At 37.2% G+C, this 18,518-nt stretch overlaps 3 protein-coding genes across 3 annotated transcripts; 1 reads left to right on the top strand and 2 right to left on the bottom strand.

Moving 5' to 3' along the window:
• Positions 1–2,064: 2,064 nt before the first annotated feature.
• LOC121756244 (porphobilinogen deaminase, chloroplastic-like) lies at positions 2,065–4,920 on the top strand. The gene is made up of 5 exons (XM_042151738.1): positions 2,065–2,343; positions 3,180–3,585; positions 3,997–4,203; positions 4,287–4,464; positions 4,564–4,920. The coding sequence occupies exons 1-5, from the start codon at positions 2,120–2,122 to the stop codon at positions 4,674–4,676; spliced, it is 1,128 nt and encodes a 375-aa protein (XP_042007672.1). The 5' UTR covers positions 2,065–2,119; the 3' UTR covers positions 4,677–4,920.
• Positions 4,921–6,307: 1,387 nt separating this feature from the next.
• LOC121753601 (elongation factor 2-like) lies at positions 6,308–10,199 on the bottom strand. Its single transcript, XM_042148818.1, has 4 exons — positions 10,109–10,199; positions 9,232–9,274; positions 9,059–9,146; positions 6,308–8,939 (listed from the first exon to the last, which is right to left on the bottom strand). The coding sequence occupies exons 2-4, from the start codon at positions 9,232–9,234 to the stop codon at positions 6,499–6,501; spliced, it is 2,532 nt and encodes an 843-aa protein (XP_042004752.1). The 5' UTR covers positions 9,235–9,274; positions 10,109–10,199; the 3' UTR covers positions 6,308–6,498.
• Positions 10,200–13,686: 3,487 nt separating this feature from the next.
• LOC121753602 (elongation factor 2-like) lies at positions 13,687–17,475 on the bottom strand. The gene is made up of 4 exons (XM_042148819.1): positions 17,360–17,475; positions 16,628–16,671; positions 16,450–16,537; positions 13,687–16,329 (listed from the first exon to the last, which is right to left on the bottom strand). The coding sequence occupies exons 2-4, from the start codon at positions 16,628–16,630 to the stop codon at positions 13,889–13,891; spliced, it is 2,532 nt and encodes an 843-aa protein (XP_042004753.1). The 5' UTR covers positions 16,631–16,671; positions 17,360–17,475; the 3' UTR covers positions 13,687–13,888.
• Positions 17,476–18,518: the final 1,043 nt, after the last annotated feature.

Here is an 18,518-nt window from a genome sequence, read left to right as displayed (position 1 = left end):
TAAATGTTGTATTCATTTGATGCATTTAACTAATTTTGGGACTGATGCATTTTATTATCCACCTAATCTTTGATTTTTTTTTAAACTTTTACACATGATATTTTTTTATTGTTTTACAATTCCAAATCTAAATGACAATTTTGAATTTCATAAGACTGTCGTGTCAGGTTCGATTTAAAAAATAGTGAGAAAATCATGAAAAAAAGTAAAGTTCAGTTAGTTTTGGATAAGTTTACATTTCATCTATAAAAAAACGAAATTTCGTATGTTTCCAATTGAAATAAAATTCGTTTAAAAGTTCATATGGGTATTTCTTAATTTTAGGTGCAGACAAAATATCTTGAATTTGAATAATCGAACGAATCAAACTGAGATATTGAAATATTAAATCATTTCAATTGATACTCCATTTAATAGGTCGATGTAATTGAAAAATCAAGGAGTACTTTGTTTGATAAAAAAAATAGAAGAACATTCAACTTTAAATTTGTACCAAAATGCATGCATGGTAATGGACCCAACATCCTGCCCAGTAGCCCATGGGCTTTTATTAGAGATCCAAAACTGATACTGTATAACTATAGTAATTGGGCTATCAATAGTAAGGAAAAATTAAAACCATATAATCAGATTTAATCATTTTGAGGTGCTACAAATATTGAGTGGAGACTGTTGGAGTTACCAAAATTAAGAACTATCCAGCTTGCTTTCTTTGGACCTAAATCTGATCCATCTCTTTTATAAGTATAAGAAAACGCAGTAAAAATTCAAGAAAAAAAGTGAGTCGATACTTTAATTTAATTTAATTTAATTTTTAGGTGTGTGCAAATGATGATTTAAGTATTTTATACGGCTCAGAGTAAGAGCATCTCCAAGGAGAGAGATATATAGAAAATGTATACCATGTATTTATCTTCTCAAAAAGTGAAATATACATATCTAAAAAGTGGCATATATTACAAAGGGAAAAGGTATATGGAAATGTATACTATTTTTTAAAAATAAAATAATAGTACAAAATACATTAAAAAACATAAAGTATAGTACATTCTCAAATACCTTTCCCCTTGGAGAATAGTTTTTCATAAAAAAAGGCAAATATGGTAGTTATAAAATTTACATCTTCATTGATGGGGAGGTAAAGATACATCTTCTAAATGAGAAAAAAAGGTATAATACCTTCTTAAATAACTCTTCCCTTAAAGAATGATTTTTCATGAAAAAAAAGTAAATATGGTAGTTATATTAGTTTACCTCTCCACTTACGTCTCCCCTTGGAGGAGATGCTGTCACGGTGGTGTTATTGGGCTTTTCATTTACATATATATGGTGTTTAAATGAAATAATCGATCTAATTGCAGGCAAGAAATAGTTTTTGGCATTTGCAAATTTATTTATTAAAATGTAAAATGGGGGCTTTTATTAACATAATACTCTTCTCAATTTATAGGAAAACAATTACAAAAAGCTTTGAAATTGTCAAACATTTTGTAAATTAACAACCATAAATTAATAAACATAAAATCATTTCAACAATTCATACTTTAAATTAAAACTAGTACTTTGATAATAGAGGTTACAACTGGTTTATAAATAGAAAAACTGAAAAAGTCTTGTGGGAGCGCTGATTAAATACGTGCTAGATTTATGGTTAGAATTAAAAGAAATGATTAATAATTAATCATCATAATAGGTCTTAACTTAACCAACCATTACAAAAATTATTAGGAATCGACCTTAAACATGATTAATCTTAAAATCTGGTAGGAATAACCGAATAAAGACTCAAATCTATGATTTAACTAAACGTTACGGTATTAATATAAATTTAGATCCTATCATAAAATAACTCGTATTATAAATTTCGATTGATACATCATTAAAATTTCGATTGATACATCAATTTAATGATATTCCACCTAAAAGCGAGAGTGCCGTGGCGGTACACGAATCGATGACGTGGCCAAACGATATACACGTGGCCCAATCAAATAATAATGTAAAATCTTTAATCTTCTGGTTAAATTAAAGAAAAAATAAAAAATAAAAAAGATAAACAAATCTCAAAGAGATTTCCATTTTCAACGCTATCCTCTCTCACATCTCCACTCCATCAGCAATGGAGGTTACCGCCGGAGCCTTGCCCACTGTTAATCCAGCTCAATGTAGGCATCTTTCGGCTAATTTCGCCGCCGGCTCAGTTTCTGCTCTCGAATTTTCTCCCTCGACCGGTCGGAAATCTTCACTCGCGCGAGCTAGGACTTGGCTAATTAGGGCTTCCCTTGCCGTCGAGCAGCAGGCCGAGACTAAAGCTGCCGTGATCAGAATCGGAACTAGGGGGAGGTAATTTTTGCTTAGGTTTTCGATTAATTCCTTGAATTTTGTTTTAATTGATGATGTCAATCAATGTGTCGACAATTTGTGGATTTATCGTTGTTTTCTGCTTTCTGAGCATACACTTAGGCATATATCTGTGCGTATTTTGCAATCTCGTGTTATATGTCTAGCTTAGTTCCTCTTGCTCTAAGCTGCCACAGGGGTTGACTTGTGACAGTAATGTGTTGTTTGAGCTTGTATTTCCGTTTACAACTTTAGCTGTCTATGTCTTTAGTTGCTTCGTTTTGTTTTGCATTGTCTTCTTTGTTTTGGTTCGTAAAAATGTAATCTTTGAGTTTCTGCTTTTATTATTACTCGGGAACTTTGTTTGGTTGTTTGTTAATAAGTCACTCATGTAATTATTGAAGAGTGAGTTCAGTCAATCTTTATTCTCTTTTGCAAATTATTGAAGAGTGAGATCAGTTCAATTGTTGTTTCTTGCTGACTGAGCATTCAATTAGACAAATCCACGCTTATTATATGCTTGGCTTAGTTCCTCCTGCTGCAGCATCTAAGCTGCCATAGAGGTTGGCTTTAGACATTATGTGCTGTTTGAGCTTGTATTTCAGTTGAAACTTTAGCTGTCTATGTCTATAATATGTTTCGTTTGCTTTGGTTCGTAAAATATGTAATCTTTGAGGTTGTGCTTTTATTACTTTGGAGAATTTGTTTGGTTGTTAGTGTATAAGTCAGTTATGTGATTATTGATGAGTAAGATCAGTTGAATCTTCTTTCTTCCATGTAGTTTTTGGTATTTTAAATTCATTACAGAATGGCTTTATCTTCTATACTTGGTAGGACAGTCCACTGGCCCTCGCCCAAGCGTATGAAACTAGAGATAAACTGATAGGCTCGCATCCCCAGTTAGCTGAAACGGGAGCAATTCAAATTGTGGTCATCAAGACAACTGGAGACAAAATTCTAACTCAGCCTCTTGCAGATATTGGTGGAAAGGGTTTATTCACAAAGGAGATTGATGATGCACTCCTTAACAGTGATATTGATATAGCTGTCCACTCAATGAAAGATGTCCCTACATATCTTCCCCAAAACACAATGATACCTTGCAATCTCCCTAGAGAAGATGTCCGGGATGCTTTTATCTGCTTGACTGCCGCATCTCTCGCTGAGCTTCCTCCCGGAAGCGCTGTAGGCACAGCTTCGTTGAGAAGGAAGTCGCAACTTCTCAACAGATATCCATCACTTCAGGTGAGTGTATTGAAACAGTAACTTATTTCTTCTTTCTTTTGTGTGATATATGATGTTACATTTGTTGTGAACTAAAATTATGCAGTTTTCCACTATGACATTGTTGTATATGTATATGATTTATATATACTCCATGTACTATGTAGAGATGTATCTATATAAGCGTCCATCCTGTTTTATCTTCATGCAGAGATGTATCTATATGCTTTATTGACTTTGAAAATATTGATCCTGGAATTTCGTCAATTCCATTAATGTTTAAAATCACTAGCTAAGTTCAGCTAAAAGATAATTCCGGAGCAGCTCCTAAACTTATTTTTTGTCTTCTACAGCCATTGCTTTCCTTCCTTTGGAGTATCTTACATGTTTTTCTTTTTTTTGGTATATAATATATGGTCTAATATTGTGTAGGTACAAGAGAATTTTCGAGGTAATGTACAGACAAGGTTGAAAAAGTTAAATGAAGGAGTGGTGCAAGCAACACTATTAGCATTAGCTGGATTGAAGCGCCTGAATATGACAGAAAATGTTACTTCCATCCTATCCATTGATGACATGCTTCCTGCTGTAGCTCAAGGAGCTATAGGAATTGCATGTAGGAGTGATGACGAAAAGATGGTATGCCATCTCTCGCCTTAATAGTTTGAAGGTCATAACTTTATTTTTTTGCTCTCATCTGATCAAAAGCATTCTCTCTTCAGGCCACTTATTTGGCATCCTTGAATCACGAGGATACCAGATTAGCAGTAGCATGTGAGAGAGCATTCCTAGAGGCATTGGATGGATCATGCCGTACTCCAATAGCTGGATACGCGTGTCGTGATGAGGAAGGAAACTGTCTTTTCAGAGGACTGGTGGCATCTCCCGATGGGATTAAAGGTACTTGAAAAATGTTGTAGATATAACTCAATACCTAAAATGGTGCTGGGATGGTTCTTTGAGTGGCATATGACAAATCCTTATTTTGTTACAATGCAGTACTTGAAACCTCTAGAAGAGGTCCTTATGCTTTTGACGATATGGTGAAGATGGGTAGAGATGCCGGTGAGGAACTTCTCTCTCAAGCTGGTCCTAATTTCTTTGACCGATGAGTAGTCAAGTATTTGGAGAGAGTTAGCCACGTTTCTGCATTTCTGATTAGCACCTAGGCTCTTCATCAAGCTGCCCAAGTCCTAGTAAAGATGAAGTTTTGTTGTACTATTAGTAGCATCTTGTTATTCTTGTTTGAATTTTGGATTAACAGTGAGCTAAAACGATTTGATTATTGTTGGGTTTTTTTGTAGAATATTCCAACATTTATGTTATTGTATGAGGATCTGGTGTTGACAGTTTCCATATCTTAGTTTCGATGGAAAATCACTTTACATTGAAATGAAAACTACTATCCTGTCTTTCAAAAATAGAAACTTGGAAAATAGAAACTTGAAATAAAGTAAGAGAAAGATAGAAAAAAAATGATTGACATATTATTAGTAAAGAATGAGTTCTATCTTATTAAATATAAAATTTTCTATAATTTCTATTTTTTAAATGTAGTATAAAGATAATTTTCATATTGGGAAAATCGCTTTACATTATATTTTCATAGGGTGCAGTCAATTGGAACAATTTGTGTTAATTTTAGTCATTTACTATGAATTAGGAAAGCAATCTTTTATGTAACCTAGTATATTAAATACGTTTCAAACAAAATTGCCTTGACATGTTCACGTGATTTATATTTTCCAAAGACAGTCAAAAATATAATTTTTTCAAAAGAGAACAAACTAAGACCATCCGCAGCGGTGAGCAGCATGCTCACCGCCGTCCTTGCCGCTGGCAAGGACGGAGCTCGTCCGTTAATGCGCCCTGCCGCTGGCAGGGTGGTGCTCTTAGCTAAGAGCACGTCCGTGCCAGCGGCAAGAGCACGAGGTGGCGACGTGGCAGCTTCTGATTGGCCCGTTGATTTATCATTTTTTATTATTATTTTTTTAATAAAATCGAAAAAATCTGAAAAATTCAAAATTAATAAAAAAAATATTTTCTCACTTCCTAATAAAATATATCCATTTTTTCCACACTTTTAATTTATTTTTTTTCATTATTTTTACCCCAAAATTCATACTTTCATCTATAAATACTCTCATTTCAAACACAAAAAATGACACTATACTAAACAACTCTCTAAATCTCAATTTTTATGAGTTTAATTATGTATTTTTTAATTTTTAGGAGTTTAATTATGTAATTTTTAATTTTTAGGATTTTAATTATGTAATTTTTAATTTTTAGGATTTTAATTATGTAATTTTTTATTTTATTTGTAATTTGTAATATTTATTGTGGTTTTTAAATGAATTTTAATATTATGGAAATGTTTTTGTTTAATTGAATTTTATATTAAATGTGCTCGTCCTTGCGGAAGAGCACAGTTGTGGGTATTGTGCTCTTGCCAGAGAGCAGGCATGAATAGTACCGCCCGGGCCCACAACCGTGCCGCTGGCAAGAGCACGGTTGTGGATGCTCTAAAGCAAATACAGTATATCAGAAATGAGTAATACTATATGAGATTGAAAAAAGATCCTAAAGATTTTCAAATACCACCATGTTTTAATCCAGTTTAGTAATTAAAAAGTAGATAATAAAATTGAATAAGGTGCAGTAATAACCTATATAAAAGAAGAAAACAAAAAACTTAGTATATCACAAATTCACATTGAAGAATTAGAGCAAAGGAATGAGGTGAGAGTAAAAATTTGACAATAGTATCACATAAACAGAAAACACTCAATATCAAAATCCAGACGCAACTCGTTCATCATAGTACATTAAAAAAGGGTAAAAAACCAATAGCAACAAAATTAGGTAACGGAGCCACAAAGCGCACATGAGTGATGAAGTTCGAACAAACACTAAATTTAACAGCACAGCAACTCAAAGCCTGTCCTCAAATTCGGAAAGAGGAGTCATGTTCTCCTTCAAACCCTTCCTCTTGCGAATATCAGTGACGAGGGTTGAAGCCTGGGTACCTGGTTCAAGAGGATCCGAAGCCATCATCTCCCAGTGATCAAACACGCACTGTGGGAACGCCTGCCCAGAGGTTGCAGCTCTCAGGGTACTTGAGAAACCAAAGGATTCGATAACTGGAAGGTACGCCTTAATGTTGTAGAGAGGAGTGCCTGGCCTCTGCATTTCCTCGAACACATGACCACGCTTCTGATTCAGCACACTGTAGATTCCACCAAGAGCTTGCTCTGGTGCCTGGATCTCGACAAGGTACACGGGTTCCAAAAGCCGAGGCTTTGCTGTAATCTGGGAGGCATAGATGACCCTCCTTGCAGTGGGAATAACCTGCCCACCACCTCTGTGAATAGCATCAGCGTGAAGAACCACATCACAAACCTCGTAGCAAATGCCTCGCATGTTTTCTTCGGCCAATGCACCTTCCTTAGATGCCCATTGGAAACCAGCAACAACAGAGTCCTTGATTTCATTCAGGTACTGCACTCCCTTACACATATCCACAACCATGTTGGGACCAGTCGTTTCAGGACCAAAGCACCAAATTTTCTTAGCAAGCTCCTTGTCCCACCCAAATTCCTCTGCCAAGATCTTTGACCGAATCTTGGGATCATCCCTTGGACCAATGCGCCCATCATCGATGGCCTCAGCTAAACCCTCTTCCAGTGGTCTTGCTTCCATGTACAGCCTGTTGTGCTTGTTAGGTGATTTGCTCATAACTGTACGGCACGACCTCTCCAGGACCGTCTCACGGAAGGAAACAACAGGATCAGATTTCACAATCTCAGCACCGCCCATAAAATCATCCTGCAAGTCCTTCAAACAGATCTCAAGATGCAGCTCTCCAGCCCCAGCAACAATATGCTCACCAGATTCCTCAATGGTACAGACAACCATGGGGTCGGATTTCGCCAAACGCTTCAAACCTTCAACAAGCTTTGGCAGGTCGGATGCAACCTTGCACTGCACGGCAACACGAACAACGGGTGAGACAGAGAACTTCATGGCTTTGATTGGATGAGCATCAACTTCTTTCTCGTTCGTCAGAGTAGCATTCTTGGTGATGAACTGATCAAGACCCACCAAGGCAACTGTGTTACCACAAGGCACGTCTTCGACTGTTTCCTGCTTCTTACCCATCCAAATCACAGTCCTCTGAACACTCTTGGTGTACAAGTCCTTTTTCTCACCAGGAACGTAGTTCGGGCCCATGATTCGGACCTTCAAACCTGTTGAGACCTTCCCAGCAAACACACGGCCGAAAGCAAAGAATCTACCTTTGTCAGAGGCTGGAATCATCTTAGACACGTAGAGCATGAGAGGACCATTAGGATCACAGTTCCTGATGGCAGTTGCATACTGATCATCTAGTGGTCCCTCGTACAGGTTCTCAACACGATACTTTTGAGCTGTGGCTGGTGAGGGGAGATGGAATATCATCATCTCCAGCAGAGCAGAGCTGGCAGGAAGCCATGTCTGCATAACACGCTTCATCAGAGCTTTCCCCATCAAATCCTTCTCCTCAGACTTCATCGTTATGCCAAGCTTCTGCAACATAGGCCACAACTTGTCTTTCTGGTCATTCATGCACGTATTGATGATCTGCTTGATGGGTTCGTAGCAGAACTGAACAAAACCGCGTTTGCAGGAGGCAGATCCAGTAGGCTTGGTGGTCCACTTCTTAGTGGCTGGGTCAAAGAAATTCTCTCCCCAAAGCCTTTCCATCATCTTGGACTCATCAACACCAAACTTGGCTGCGTACATCTTAGCAAAGTTTGTCAAAGTAAAAGCCCAACCGTGCAGACCAGCAGAAAAGGCAACAGTCCCTTTCTCTGGGTAAACCTGAACATCACCAAGCAACGGATCCTCATATGTGGCCATGATGACATTGGCATTTTCAATAACCCTCTGGAATGTCTGATATGCTTCCTCTCCATCCACTTGGAGTTCCAGGAAACATCTGTCCATCTTGTTAACAGTCAAGACGGGCCTAATTCTTTCACCAAGTGCCTGTCGTAGGACAGTCTCAGTCTGGACGCACACACCTTCAACACAGTCCACCACCACAAGAGCACCATCAGTGATACGGAGTGCAGCAGTCACTTCAGAAGAGAAATCAACGTGCCCAGGTGAATCAATAAGATTGATAAGGTAATCGTTCTTGTGGCGTTCTCCCTTATAACTCTTCAAGGACTCATCACTCATTTGATAGTACAATGAGATACCAGTGGACTTGATTGTGATGCCACGTTCAGCTTCATCAGCTCTAGTGTCTGTCATTCTAACATCCCCAGCAACCTCTTGGGCAATAATTCCAGCAGCAGCAACAAGAGAATCTGTTAGGGTGGACTTTCCTGCAACACCATCCACAAGTTAATATTACTTCTTTTTTACTAGAGGATCATACCAGGCAATTCATTCAAAATACAGATGCTTGTACAAATTTTTTTTATCAATAGTAAGGCTTGCTTACCATGATCAACATGGGCAATAACAGACATGTTACGAATGTTATGCTTGAGGTCCATAATGGCACGGAGCTCATCAGCCGTGAACTTCACCTGCAAACATCAATCGTGCATAAAATGTCAGATCAGATCACTTAATATAAATAGGTTAAAACCAAAACTGATTCGATCAACATACCATTTTGATGGATTCCAATAATCTCACGAGTCAGCTAAATTACCTGCAATCAATTACAACGGCAGAGAATTTATTAAAAATATATTTTACTATATCATCTCAACAAGCATGTTAGAATACTATCTCCAATTATCATAAATTTTCAAATGATATAATATGCATTGCACCTGTCTCAGAATATTCCTCCATGAGCAGACAAGAAAGCATCAGGTTAATTAATCAATGTTTATAAATTACTTATATCATGAAATTAGATCCCAGAAACTGTATGTGAAATGCACCAATTACATGTGAAGAAAATCGATCAATATGTAAAGAATGCTAGTCAGATATATAACATTTCAAAAAATTCATATCTTCTTTCAGAATACAACGACTCATCGAGCCGAATCTGACATTCGCGCATTCAATGAATATAAAAGATGAAACCTAAATCAAATAAAACGATGCCTAACCCAATAGCTTCAACTTATGCAATTACAGGAATTGCATCCAAATATTATGATGTCCCCCGTACAACTAACAAATCTCTAACCACTTTCATCCCATCTTAGCAAAATATCCACCAATTATTTTTTTAAGAGAAAACCACATGAAAGGTAAGCAACAACCTTCAAATAGATAAAGCAATATACATATAATCGAAAAACATAGCAAACGGAAATTTTAGCATCGAACAAAACTTGCAAGCAAAATCAAAGTAACCGATCCAATAAATTCGAAGTAATGACTCATTTGGACAAATTCAACAAGATTAGATTAACTCTACACAGCCAAAACACAAACCAGAAAACGCAGAATTCCAAAATAATTCGCGATGAATCAAGCAACGAGCTCAGAAATGCGTGTAGAAAAGCATCAAAGAGATGAGACTTACTTGGGATGAGAGGGGAAGAGAACTCTAGCGGCAGCAGAGGAGAGCAGACCACTACAGATTTTAAGTGTGAGATGAAGGCCTTCGTCAAACCCTAATATAAGTTATAAATTTCAGTTAGCTCCCTCAATTATATCGTATTCGGAAACTATACTTATTATAATTACTTTAATAGCCCTTCCTAAAGCTTATAAATACTATAGTAAAATAATCACACCACTCATAAGGTATGAACTTGAACAAAGATAACATCATCATAAATTGTAGATATGCTTTAATTAGGAGTACAAGATTTTCTGATTTTTGTGAAATATTTAAAGGAATTTAAATCAAACCAACAAAATTAGTCACACATTAACTTTGGAATAAAAAAGAATTGAGGATATGTTTGTTTAATGCTAATTTGATCCTTGGTTTTAAAATTTTGTATTATTTGATTTTTTTTAATCAGAGAATGAAACTAAAAAGAGTCCATTTTGTAACTTTTCAAGATTCTAAATCAGTGTGTATATATTTTTAATTTCAGGATATATGTATATTTAGGTAAATAATAGTATTACTTGTGTTGTTTAATAAAATATAATAATAATAATAGTTATTATTATTATTGTTGTTATTATTATTTAAATCACATCTTCTTTCACAAAAATTTAAACAAATATACATCCTAGAAGCTTTTGTATAGCTATTTACATCTAGATGAATTTAAACACCCAAGACAATAAAAAAAATGGTAGTGGCGAAATTCCCCACAGAATCCCAAAAAACACCTCCTGCCACGTCATACGGACTTCTCACTGCACTGTCACGGCATAAGGACTTCTCACTGCACAGTGGCAGACATCCCCAAGGACTTCTCGAAGGACTTCCCACAATAAACGGGAATTTCGCGAGGACGTCCGTGGGAGTCAACGCAATGGCGGACGTCCGCACGCCCGTCGCGATGGAATTCTGCGTAACGCCGCGGAACTGCGGTGTCCTCGGCGGAATTCCGTATCCGTGCATACCATGCACAATGGCGGACGTCCACCGCGGATTCCGACACGTCGGTCGGAATTCCGCCGGGACGGACGTCATTGCTGATGCTCTAACCACTTATTAAACCAGATAAGGTGTGTTGTGAGTCCTTAGTTGCATCTCATATACGCTTGTAAATGAATCAAAAGACGAAAAATAAAAATCAAACAACATGATGCCTAACCTAATGTTTTTTTTATGCCTAACCTAATGTTTTCAACTAAGGAATTGTAACAAATACTTACTTTGTCTCCATTTTCAACTAAGGAATTGTAACAAAATACAGTACGTTGTCTGTATACAAGTTACAAATCATTTTCACCCAATATATAAGGTACATCCCTCAAACTAAATAAGTAACACACATCTAACTGAACCATACCATAAGTCCATAACCAACTAAAGTGATCAAACAATTGGGATATTATCAAAATCCATGAAAAATCACTTTATGGACAAAAAAATAGAAAATTAAATAGCGATTACGAATAAGAGCCTATGAAAAACTTAGGAATAGAGTTGATGATAGAGATGTGATGACTGATGAGTTAAAAGTTGGCCTGCCTTGGCTGTAATTTTATGCTTGGTGTCCAAGTTCTGTATAGTGTATTTGAATAAGTGATTTGGAAGGTAGAGTTTTATAGCCGCTCATACTAATTTTATGCTTGATGCCCAAGTTTTTTCATAGTAGTACTATATTTTTAGAGAATATTTTGAAGGTTGATCCTTTGAGAACGCAATAAGGTGGACTTATAATAATTCGTAGGCTTGGCAATAATTAATGACAAAATATATGATATAAATTGACTTTTTTTAGTTTGATCACGGGGTTCCGAATCCGCTTTTGGCTGAATCTTTTGCTCGGTCGGATTTGCGAATTAAGGCCGAAAGTCTCTCAGGTAGCTAGGTTTAAACTCGTGACCTCAAAGTCACCACAACTATGCGCCTCTAATTGTGCTAGAAGTCTATAACCCATTGGCATTTAATTGATTTAGATGTACATGTTGTATGAATAACAAAACCTATTAAATACATTACACACTCTTCAAATAATCAGTCACATACATCTCGAAAACCTTCTCTTCCTTATGTGTTTTGGTTACTTTCTTTCATATTAATAGTTAGTGTAAATAATGAACAATAGTAGTATAATTATTTATATTATAAAAATAATACTAATAAAAAAATTTGATGATTGGTAAAGTATAATTTAAATCTAATGGATAATAACTACTCCCTCCGACCACCAATAAACTTCTCATTTTGTCATTTTCGTCTATCCCCCAATAAACTTCACATTTGCTTTTTATTATTTTTGGTATTGAACCTCACATTCAACTAAATTTAACTCACTCACATTTTATTATAAAATTAATATATATACAAGTAAAATCCATCTTTCACTAAAATTTTCAACCAACTTTCTACCACATTTCTTAAAACCTCAAAACTCCCTTGTGTTGATGGACGGATGGAGTATAAAGAATACAAAATTAAAATGAATTAGTATTAGTTTATGTAGATAAAAAAGTTTCATGTTTAATGTATAAGAATAATTAATGTTTACAATATTTCATAAAATCTTTGCGGTAAAGTGGTAGGAGTGTTGGTAACTTGAGCAACGGTCTTTTGATAAGCTCCATTATTAGTAACAAATTTTCATAAAAACATTTTTAAAAAAATTAAGCAAGTGGTTGATCGTGTTGAACAAATGTTGGAGGTAGCAGCTTCTACAATGAAATTGTGAAAAAAATCACGATTACAGCGAGCGGAAACTGGTTATTTAAAATTTAAAGAATATTTGAAGGAATAATCTTGCCAGTCTATTACTAGTAACCAGTGAATCAATGATGGATAATAGGTTATCAGAAATTATGTGTTGCGCGCAATCGCCTATGAATTAGAAGTCGTCATATCAATGACAGACAATTAATTCGAAAGTTTAAACACTAAACATTTTATGATACACAAAGTATGAATATTACTCTTAACTCAAAACACTATTCATTTTATTAAACACTGAGCCACAACTATCATTAACCACATATCATATGGACTAACTCAAAACATGTATTTGCATAAATTTGAATACTCATAACATGGGGTAATTAATAGTCCATTTTTTAGTCCAATTCTTGTAATGTTTGCTTCTATTCCTCTATTGTTGGATCTTTAAGGAGTTGTAATTTACAGTTGGATTCAGATTTATCTAGAGTGTGAAACTTAAAACACCGCAGTTTAAATATTTATTCCTCTATTGTTGGATCTTTAAGTAGTTGTAATTTACAGTTGGATTTAGATTTATCTAGAGTGTGAAACTTAAAACACCGCAGTTTAAATATTCATTTTCCTTGTATTGATGATATCAATATTTCTGTGTATATTTTCTTATCATGAAATTAATTGCAAAGTTTATATAGGTGCAAGCAACAAAGTATTTTCAATCAGATTTGGGCGTCTACATTCCAGAACGTTGGGCTCGATTGAGTTAATCTCATCAAATATCCCAACTCAATCGAGCCCACTCGACTCTCCAGTAAGTTGCAGCTAGAGAACATATGCAGTTTTAAATTAAAATAGCTAACTCATAATTATATTATCACAGACTTTATAGTATCTTAAAAGTCGTAATGATAAATAAGTATGTTGAAAGTGAAACAATGTACCCTAATAGACACGAAAAATACAGAAAAATAATCAAAACCGAGTAGCCACAAACATAGTCCAACAAAAGACGATCAATACAAACTTGATAACAGTCGCCGCTCATAGCCTATCCTCGAACTCTGAAAGAGGAGTCATGTTCTCCTTCAAACCCTTCCTCTTGCGAATATCAGTGACGAGGGTAGACGCCTGGGTACCTGGTTCAAGAGGATCCGAAGCCATCATCTCCCAGTGATCAAACATGGACTGTGGGAACGCCTGCCCAGAGGTTGCAGCTCTCAGGGTACTTGAGAAACCAAAGGACTCAATAACGGGAAGGTACGCCTTAATGTTGTAGAGAGGAGTGCCTGGCCTCTGCATTTCCTCGAACACATGACCACGCTTCTGATTCAGCACACTGTAGATTCCACCAAGAGCTTGCTCTGGTGCCTGGATCTCGACAAGGTACACGGGTTCCAAAAGCCGAGGCTTTGCTGTAATCTGGGAGGCATAGATGACCCTCCTTGCAGTGGGAATAACCTGCCCACCACCTCTGTGAATAGCATCAGCGTGAAGAACCACATCACAAACCTCGTAGCAAATGCCTCGCATGTTTTCTTCGGCCAATGCACCTTCCTTAGATGCCCATTGGAAACCAGCAACAACAGAGTCCTTGATTTCATTCAGGTACTGCACTCCCTTACACATATCCACAACCATGTTGGGACCAGTCGTTTCAGGACCAAAGCACCAAATTTTCTTAGCAAGCTCCTTGTCCCACCCAAATTCCTCTGCCAAGATCTTTGACCGAATCTTGGGATCATCCCTTGGACCAATGCGCCCATCATCGATGGCCTCAGCTAAACCCTCTTCCAGTGGTCTTGCTTCCATGTACAGCCTGTTGTGCTTGTTAGGTGATTTGCTCATAACTGTACGGCACGACCTCTCCAGGACCGTCTCACGGAAGGAAACAACAGGATCAGATTTTACAATCTCAGCACCGCCCATAAAATCATCCTGCAAGTCCTTCAAACAGATCTCAAGATGCAGCTCTCCAGCCCCAGCAACAATATGCTCACCAGATTCCTCAATGGTACAGACAACCATGGGGTCGGATTTCGCCAAACGCTTCAAACCTTCAACAAGCTTCGGCAGGTCGGATGCAACCTTGCACTGCACGGCAACACGAACAACGGGTGAGACAGAGAACTTCATGGCTTTGATTGGATGAGCATCAACTTCTTTCTCGTTTGTCAGTGTAGCATTCTTGGTGATGAACTGATCAAGACCAACCAAGGCAACTGTGTTACCACAAGGCACATCTTCGACTGTTTCCTGCTTCTTACCCATCCAAATCACAGTCCTCTGAACACTCTTGGTGTACAAGTCCTTTTTCTCACCAGGAACGTAGTTCGGGCCCATGATTCGGACCTTCAAACCTGTTGAGACCTTCCCAGCAAACACACGGCCGAAAGCAAAGAATCTACCTTTGTCAGAGGCTGGAATCATCTTAGACACGTAGAGCATGAGAGGGCCATTAGGATCACAGTTCCTGATGGCAGTTGCATACTGATCATCTAGTGGTCCTTCGTACAGGTTCTCCACACGATACTTTTGAGCTGTGGCTGGTGAGGGGAGATGGAATATCATCATCTCCAGCAGAGCAGAGCTGGCAGGAAGCCATGTCTGCATAACACGCTTCATCAGAGCTTTCCCCATCAAATCCTTCTCCTCAGACTTCATCGATATGCCAAGCTTCTGCAACATAGGCCACAACTTGTCTTTCTGGTCATTCATGCACGTATTGATGATCTGCTTGATGGGTTCGTAGCAGAACTGAACAAAACCGCGTTTGCAGGAGGCAGATCCAGTTGGCTTGGTGGTCCACTTCTTAGTGGCTGGGTCAAAGAAATTCTCTCCCCAAAGCCTTTCCATCATCTTGGACTCATCAACACCAAACTTGGCTGCGTACATCTTAGCAAAGTTTGTCAAAGTAAAAGCCCAACCGTGCAGACCAGCAGAAAAGGCAACAGTCCCTTTCTCTGGGTAAACCTGAACATCACCAAGCAACGGATCCTCATATGTGGCCATGATGACATTGGCATTTTCAATAACCCTCTGGAATGTCTGATATGCTTCCTCTCCGTCCACTTGGAGTTCCAGGAAACATCTGTCCATCTTGTTAACAGTCAAGACGGGCCTAATTCTTTCACCAAGTGCCTGTCGTAGGACAGTCTCAGTCTGGACGCACACACCTTCAACACAGTCCACCACCACAAGAGCACCATCAGTGATACGGAGTGCAGCAGTCACTTCAGAAGAGAAATCTACGTGCCCAGGTGAATCAATAAGATTGATGAGGTAATCGTTCTTGTGGCGTTCTCCCTTATAACTCTTCAAGGACTCATCACTCATTTGATAGTACAATGAGATACCAGTGGACTTGATTGTGATGCCACGTTCAGCTTCATCAGCTCTAGTGTCTGTCATTCTAACATCCCCAGCAACCTCTTGGGCAATAATTCCAGCAGCAGCAACAAGAGAATCTGTTAGGGTGGACTTTCCTGTAACATCAATACAAGTAAATGTTACTTCATCTTTCATAGTAGAAAATCACAACAGGTAATTCATTCATAATGGAGTTAATAGTAAAAGAAATTATATCAATAATGCAGCCTGCTTACCATGATCAACATGGGCAATAACAGACATATTACGAATGTTATGCTTGAGGTCCATGATAGCACGGAGCTCATCTGCTGTGAACTTCACCTGCAAACATTAATTGCGTACTCAATGTTAGAGATCATATCACATAATTTGATAAATAGGTTTCAACAAAATGTGATTCCTTCCACATACCATTTTGACTGATTCTGATAGTCTTCACAAATGTGACGAATTACCTGCAAGCAGCAACATAAAAATATATGAGAATCTAAAAGGATGTGACTATGAGCTCCTGCTAGCAGTGCCCAAACTATCACAAATCACAGAAGAATTCTTATATACTAGTAGTACTATATAACAATATACAGTCAAAACAAAAAAATGACAAAATATCATAAAAAAATTAGTCGTACATATCCTGAAAAAAAAAAATTATAAACGATTGAACAAGAAACAACTTAGCTGTAGAGCACATATGATTATCCTATGAATGAAACGAAGAAACATATATCAGCCAACAAGCTGCCTAACTGATAGCCGGTCATGCATACGAGATCTTGTAACTAAAGAGAAGGTGTGTTTATTTAAGCAAAACAGATATGCAAAATTGATTAAGTTTATTAGAGAAAACTAGATGCAGAATTGAAAACAATTTCTCGATCCACACAAAAATGAAATTCCGGAAGCAGCCGACACTTGAGCAAATCAATAGATATATACCAGATAAAAAAACATAAGAATTTTTTTTAAAGTAGAAAAGAACTTGCATCAAAATAAAATATCTGATCTAATAAACTTTAAGGAATAATCCGTTTGCCCAGATTCAAATTAAACCATAGCCGATAAAATCGAAATATGAATCAGAAGACACACTTAATTCTGTTGTTAATTCAATGAAGAAAATGAATGAGAGAGAAAGCTCACTTGAAATCGGAGGGTTACAAACCGCTGAGGCTGCAAAGGGAGTGTGGGAAGAAGCTGACCAGTGGAGATATAAAGTGCTTGGCATTGGAAATCCTCAAACCCTAATAAAATGCTAAATTGCAGCTAGGGCCGCAAGTATATTTTATTTCCGAACTGAACCCTACACAACAACTTTATGAATTTTGGTGTCACTAACAAATTCAAACAAATATAGCAAAGTGGAATATAAAAATAGGTGAATTGTTATATTCTACGGAATATTCGGATTTCATCATGAGTAGACTTTCTTGGATGGCAAGGCAATATGGGTAGGTGACCTGTGACCGCCCCTTCTGTGCGACTAATTTCCCCTTATCTGGACTTCAAATTGTCACGTCTGTTTTCTCTGTTTGCCTCCAACACTGTTTCGAAGATCGAAATGAAATAGTCATACCCGTCCTAAACTAAGCTAGTACTACTATATTCCGCTTCCTCCGTTTTCGAATCATGAATCTGCCATGCTTAGTGACGGACCCAGGTGGCATCGGATGGGGTCGACCGACCCCACCACCTGCAAACGAGCGACGAAATTCTCCATCTGTTTCGACCCCACCGTGCACCACAACAGAGAAGAGAGTGGTTGTAATAACTAAAAGAGAGAGATGGTTGAGTACGAATTTGTAGCGAATAATTGCATGTAGATGTGGAGAAGAAAAACGAAAGAAAAAAATAATACAAATGAGAAAAGAGATGGTTGTTGGGGCCCACATTTTTCTTCGACTGATCTTACTCCCTTTGGCCCCACAGAATTTAAAATGTTTTGACCTGACATAAATTTTGAAAAATGTAATGAAACGTTAGTTGAAAAAGTTAGTAGAAGCCTATAAGGTGGATCTTACTTTTATATAGTTAGTTTTACTACATATATTTATATTTATATTTTTAAGAAATGTAATGAAAAGTGAGTTGCTCTCACTCGACATGGATCACGATGACTTCAACGTCTGCACTCCGTACAGCCCTATAGTAAGATTTGAAAATCTAAAATGACAGAACATATGATGGAGTTGCTTATATAATACAAATTACTACTACTATTTTACCTTATATTTATATAATAAAAAATTTATAAGTTCGACTCATTTGTTATCTACTTATCATGTAAATTAATGTGTTCAAC

Source organism: Salvia splendens, chromosome 11, assembly GCF_004379255.2.
Source record: "Salvia splendens isolate huo1 chromosome 11, SspV2, whole genome shotgun sequence".
NCBI classification, from domain to species: Eukaryota; Viridiplantae; Streptophyta; class Magnoliopsida; order Lamiales; family Lamiaceae; genus Salvia; species Salvia splendens.
The sequence above is the reverse complement of the archived record's forward strand: the minus strand, read 5'-3'. Positions and strand labels throughout refer to the sequence as shown.

What these genes read in the sequence shown, in the direction of transcription:
- LOC121756244 (XM_042151738.1), top strand. Translation starts at nt 2,120, where the DNA reads ATGGAGGTTACCGCCGGAGCCTTGCCCACTGTTAATCCAGCTCAATGT. An exon ending in ACAGATATCCATCACTTCAG is followed by an intron (nt 3,586 to 3,996) that starts GTGAGTGTATTG and finishes AATATTGTGTAG; the next exon opens with GTACAAGAGAATTTTCGAGG. An exon ending in ATCTCCCGATGGGATTAAAG is followed by an intron (nt 4,465 to 4,563) that starts GTACTTGAAAAA and finishes GTTACAATGCAG; the next exon opens with TACTTGAAACCTCTAGAAGA.
- LOC121753601 (XM_042148818.1), bottom strand. An exon ending in TATTGCCCATGTTGATCATG is followed by an intron (nt 8,940 to 9,058) that starts GTAAGCAAGCCT and finishes ATGGTGTTGCAG; the next exon opens with GAAAGTCCACCCTAACAGAT.
- LOC121753602 (XM_042148819.1), bottom strand. An exon ending in TATTGCCCATGTTGATCATG is followed by an intron (nt 16,330 to 16,449) that starts GTAAGCAGGCTG and finishes TTGATGTTACAG; the next exon opens with GAAAGTCCACCCTAACAGAT.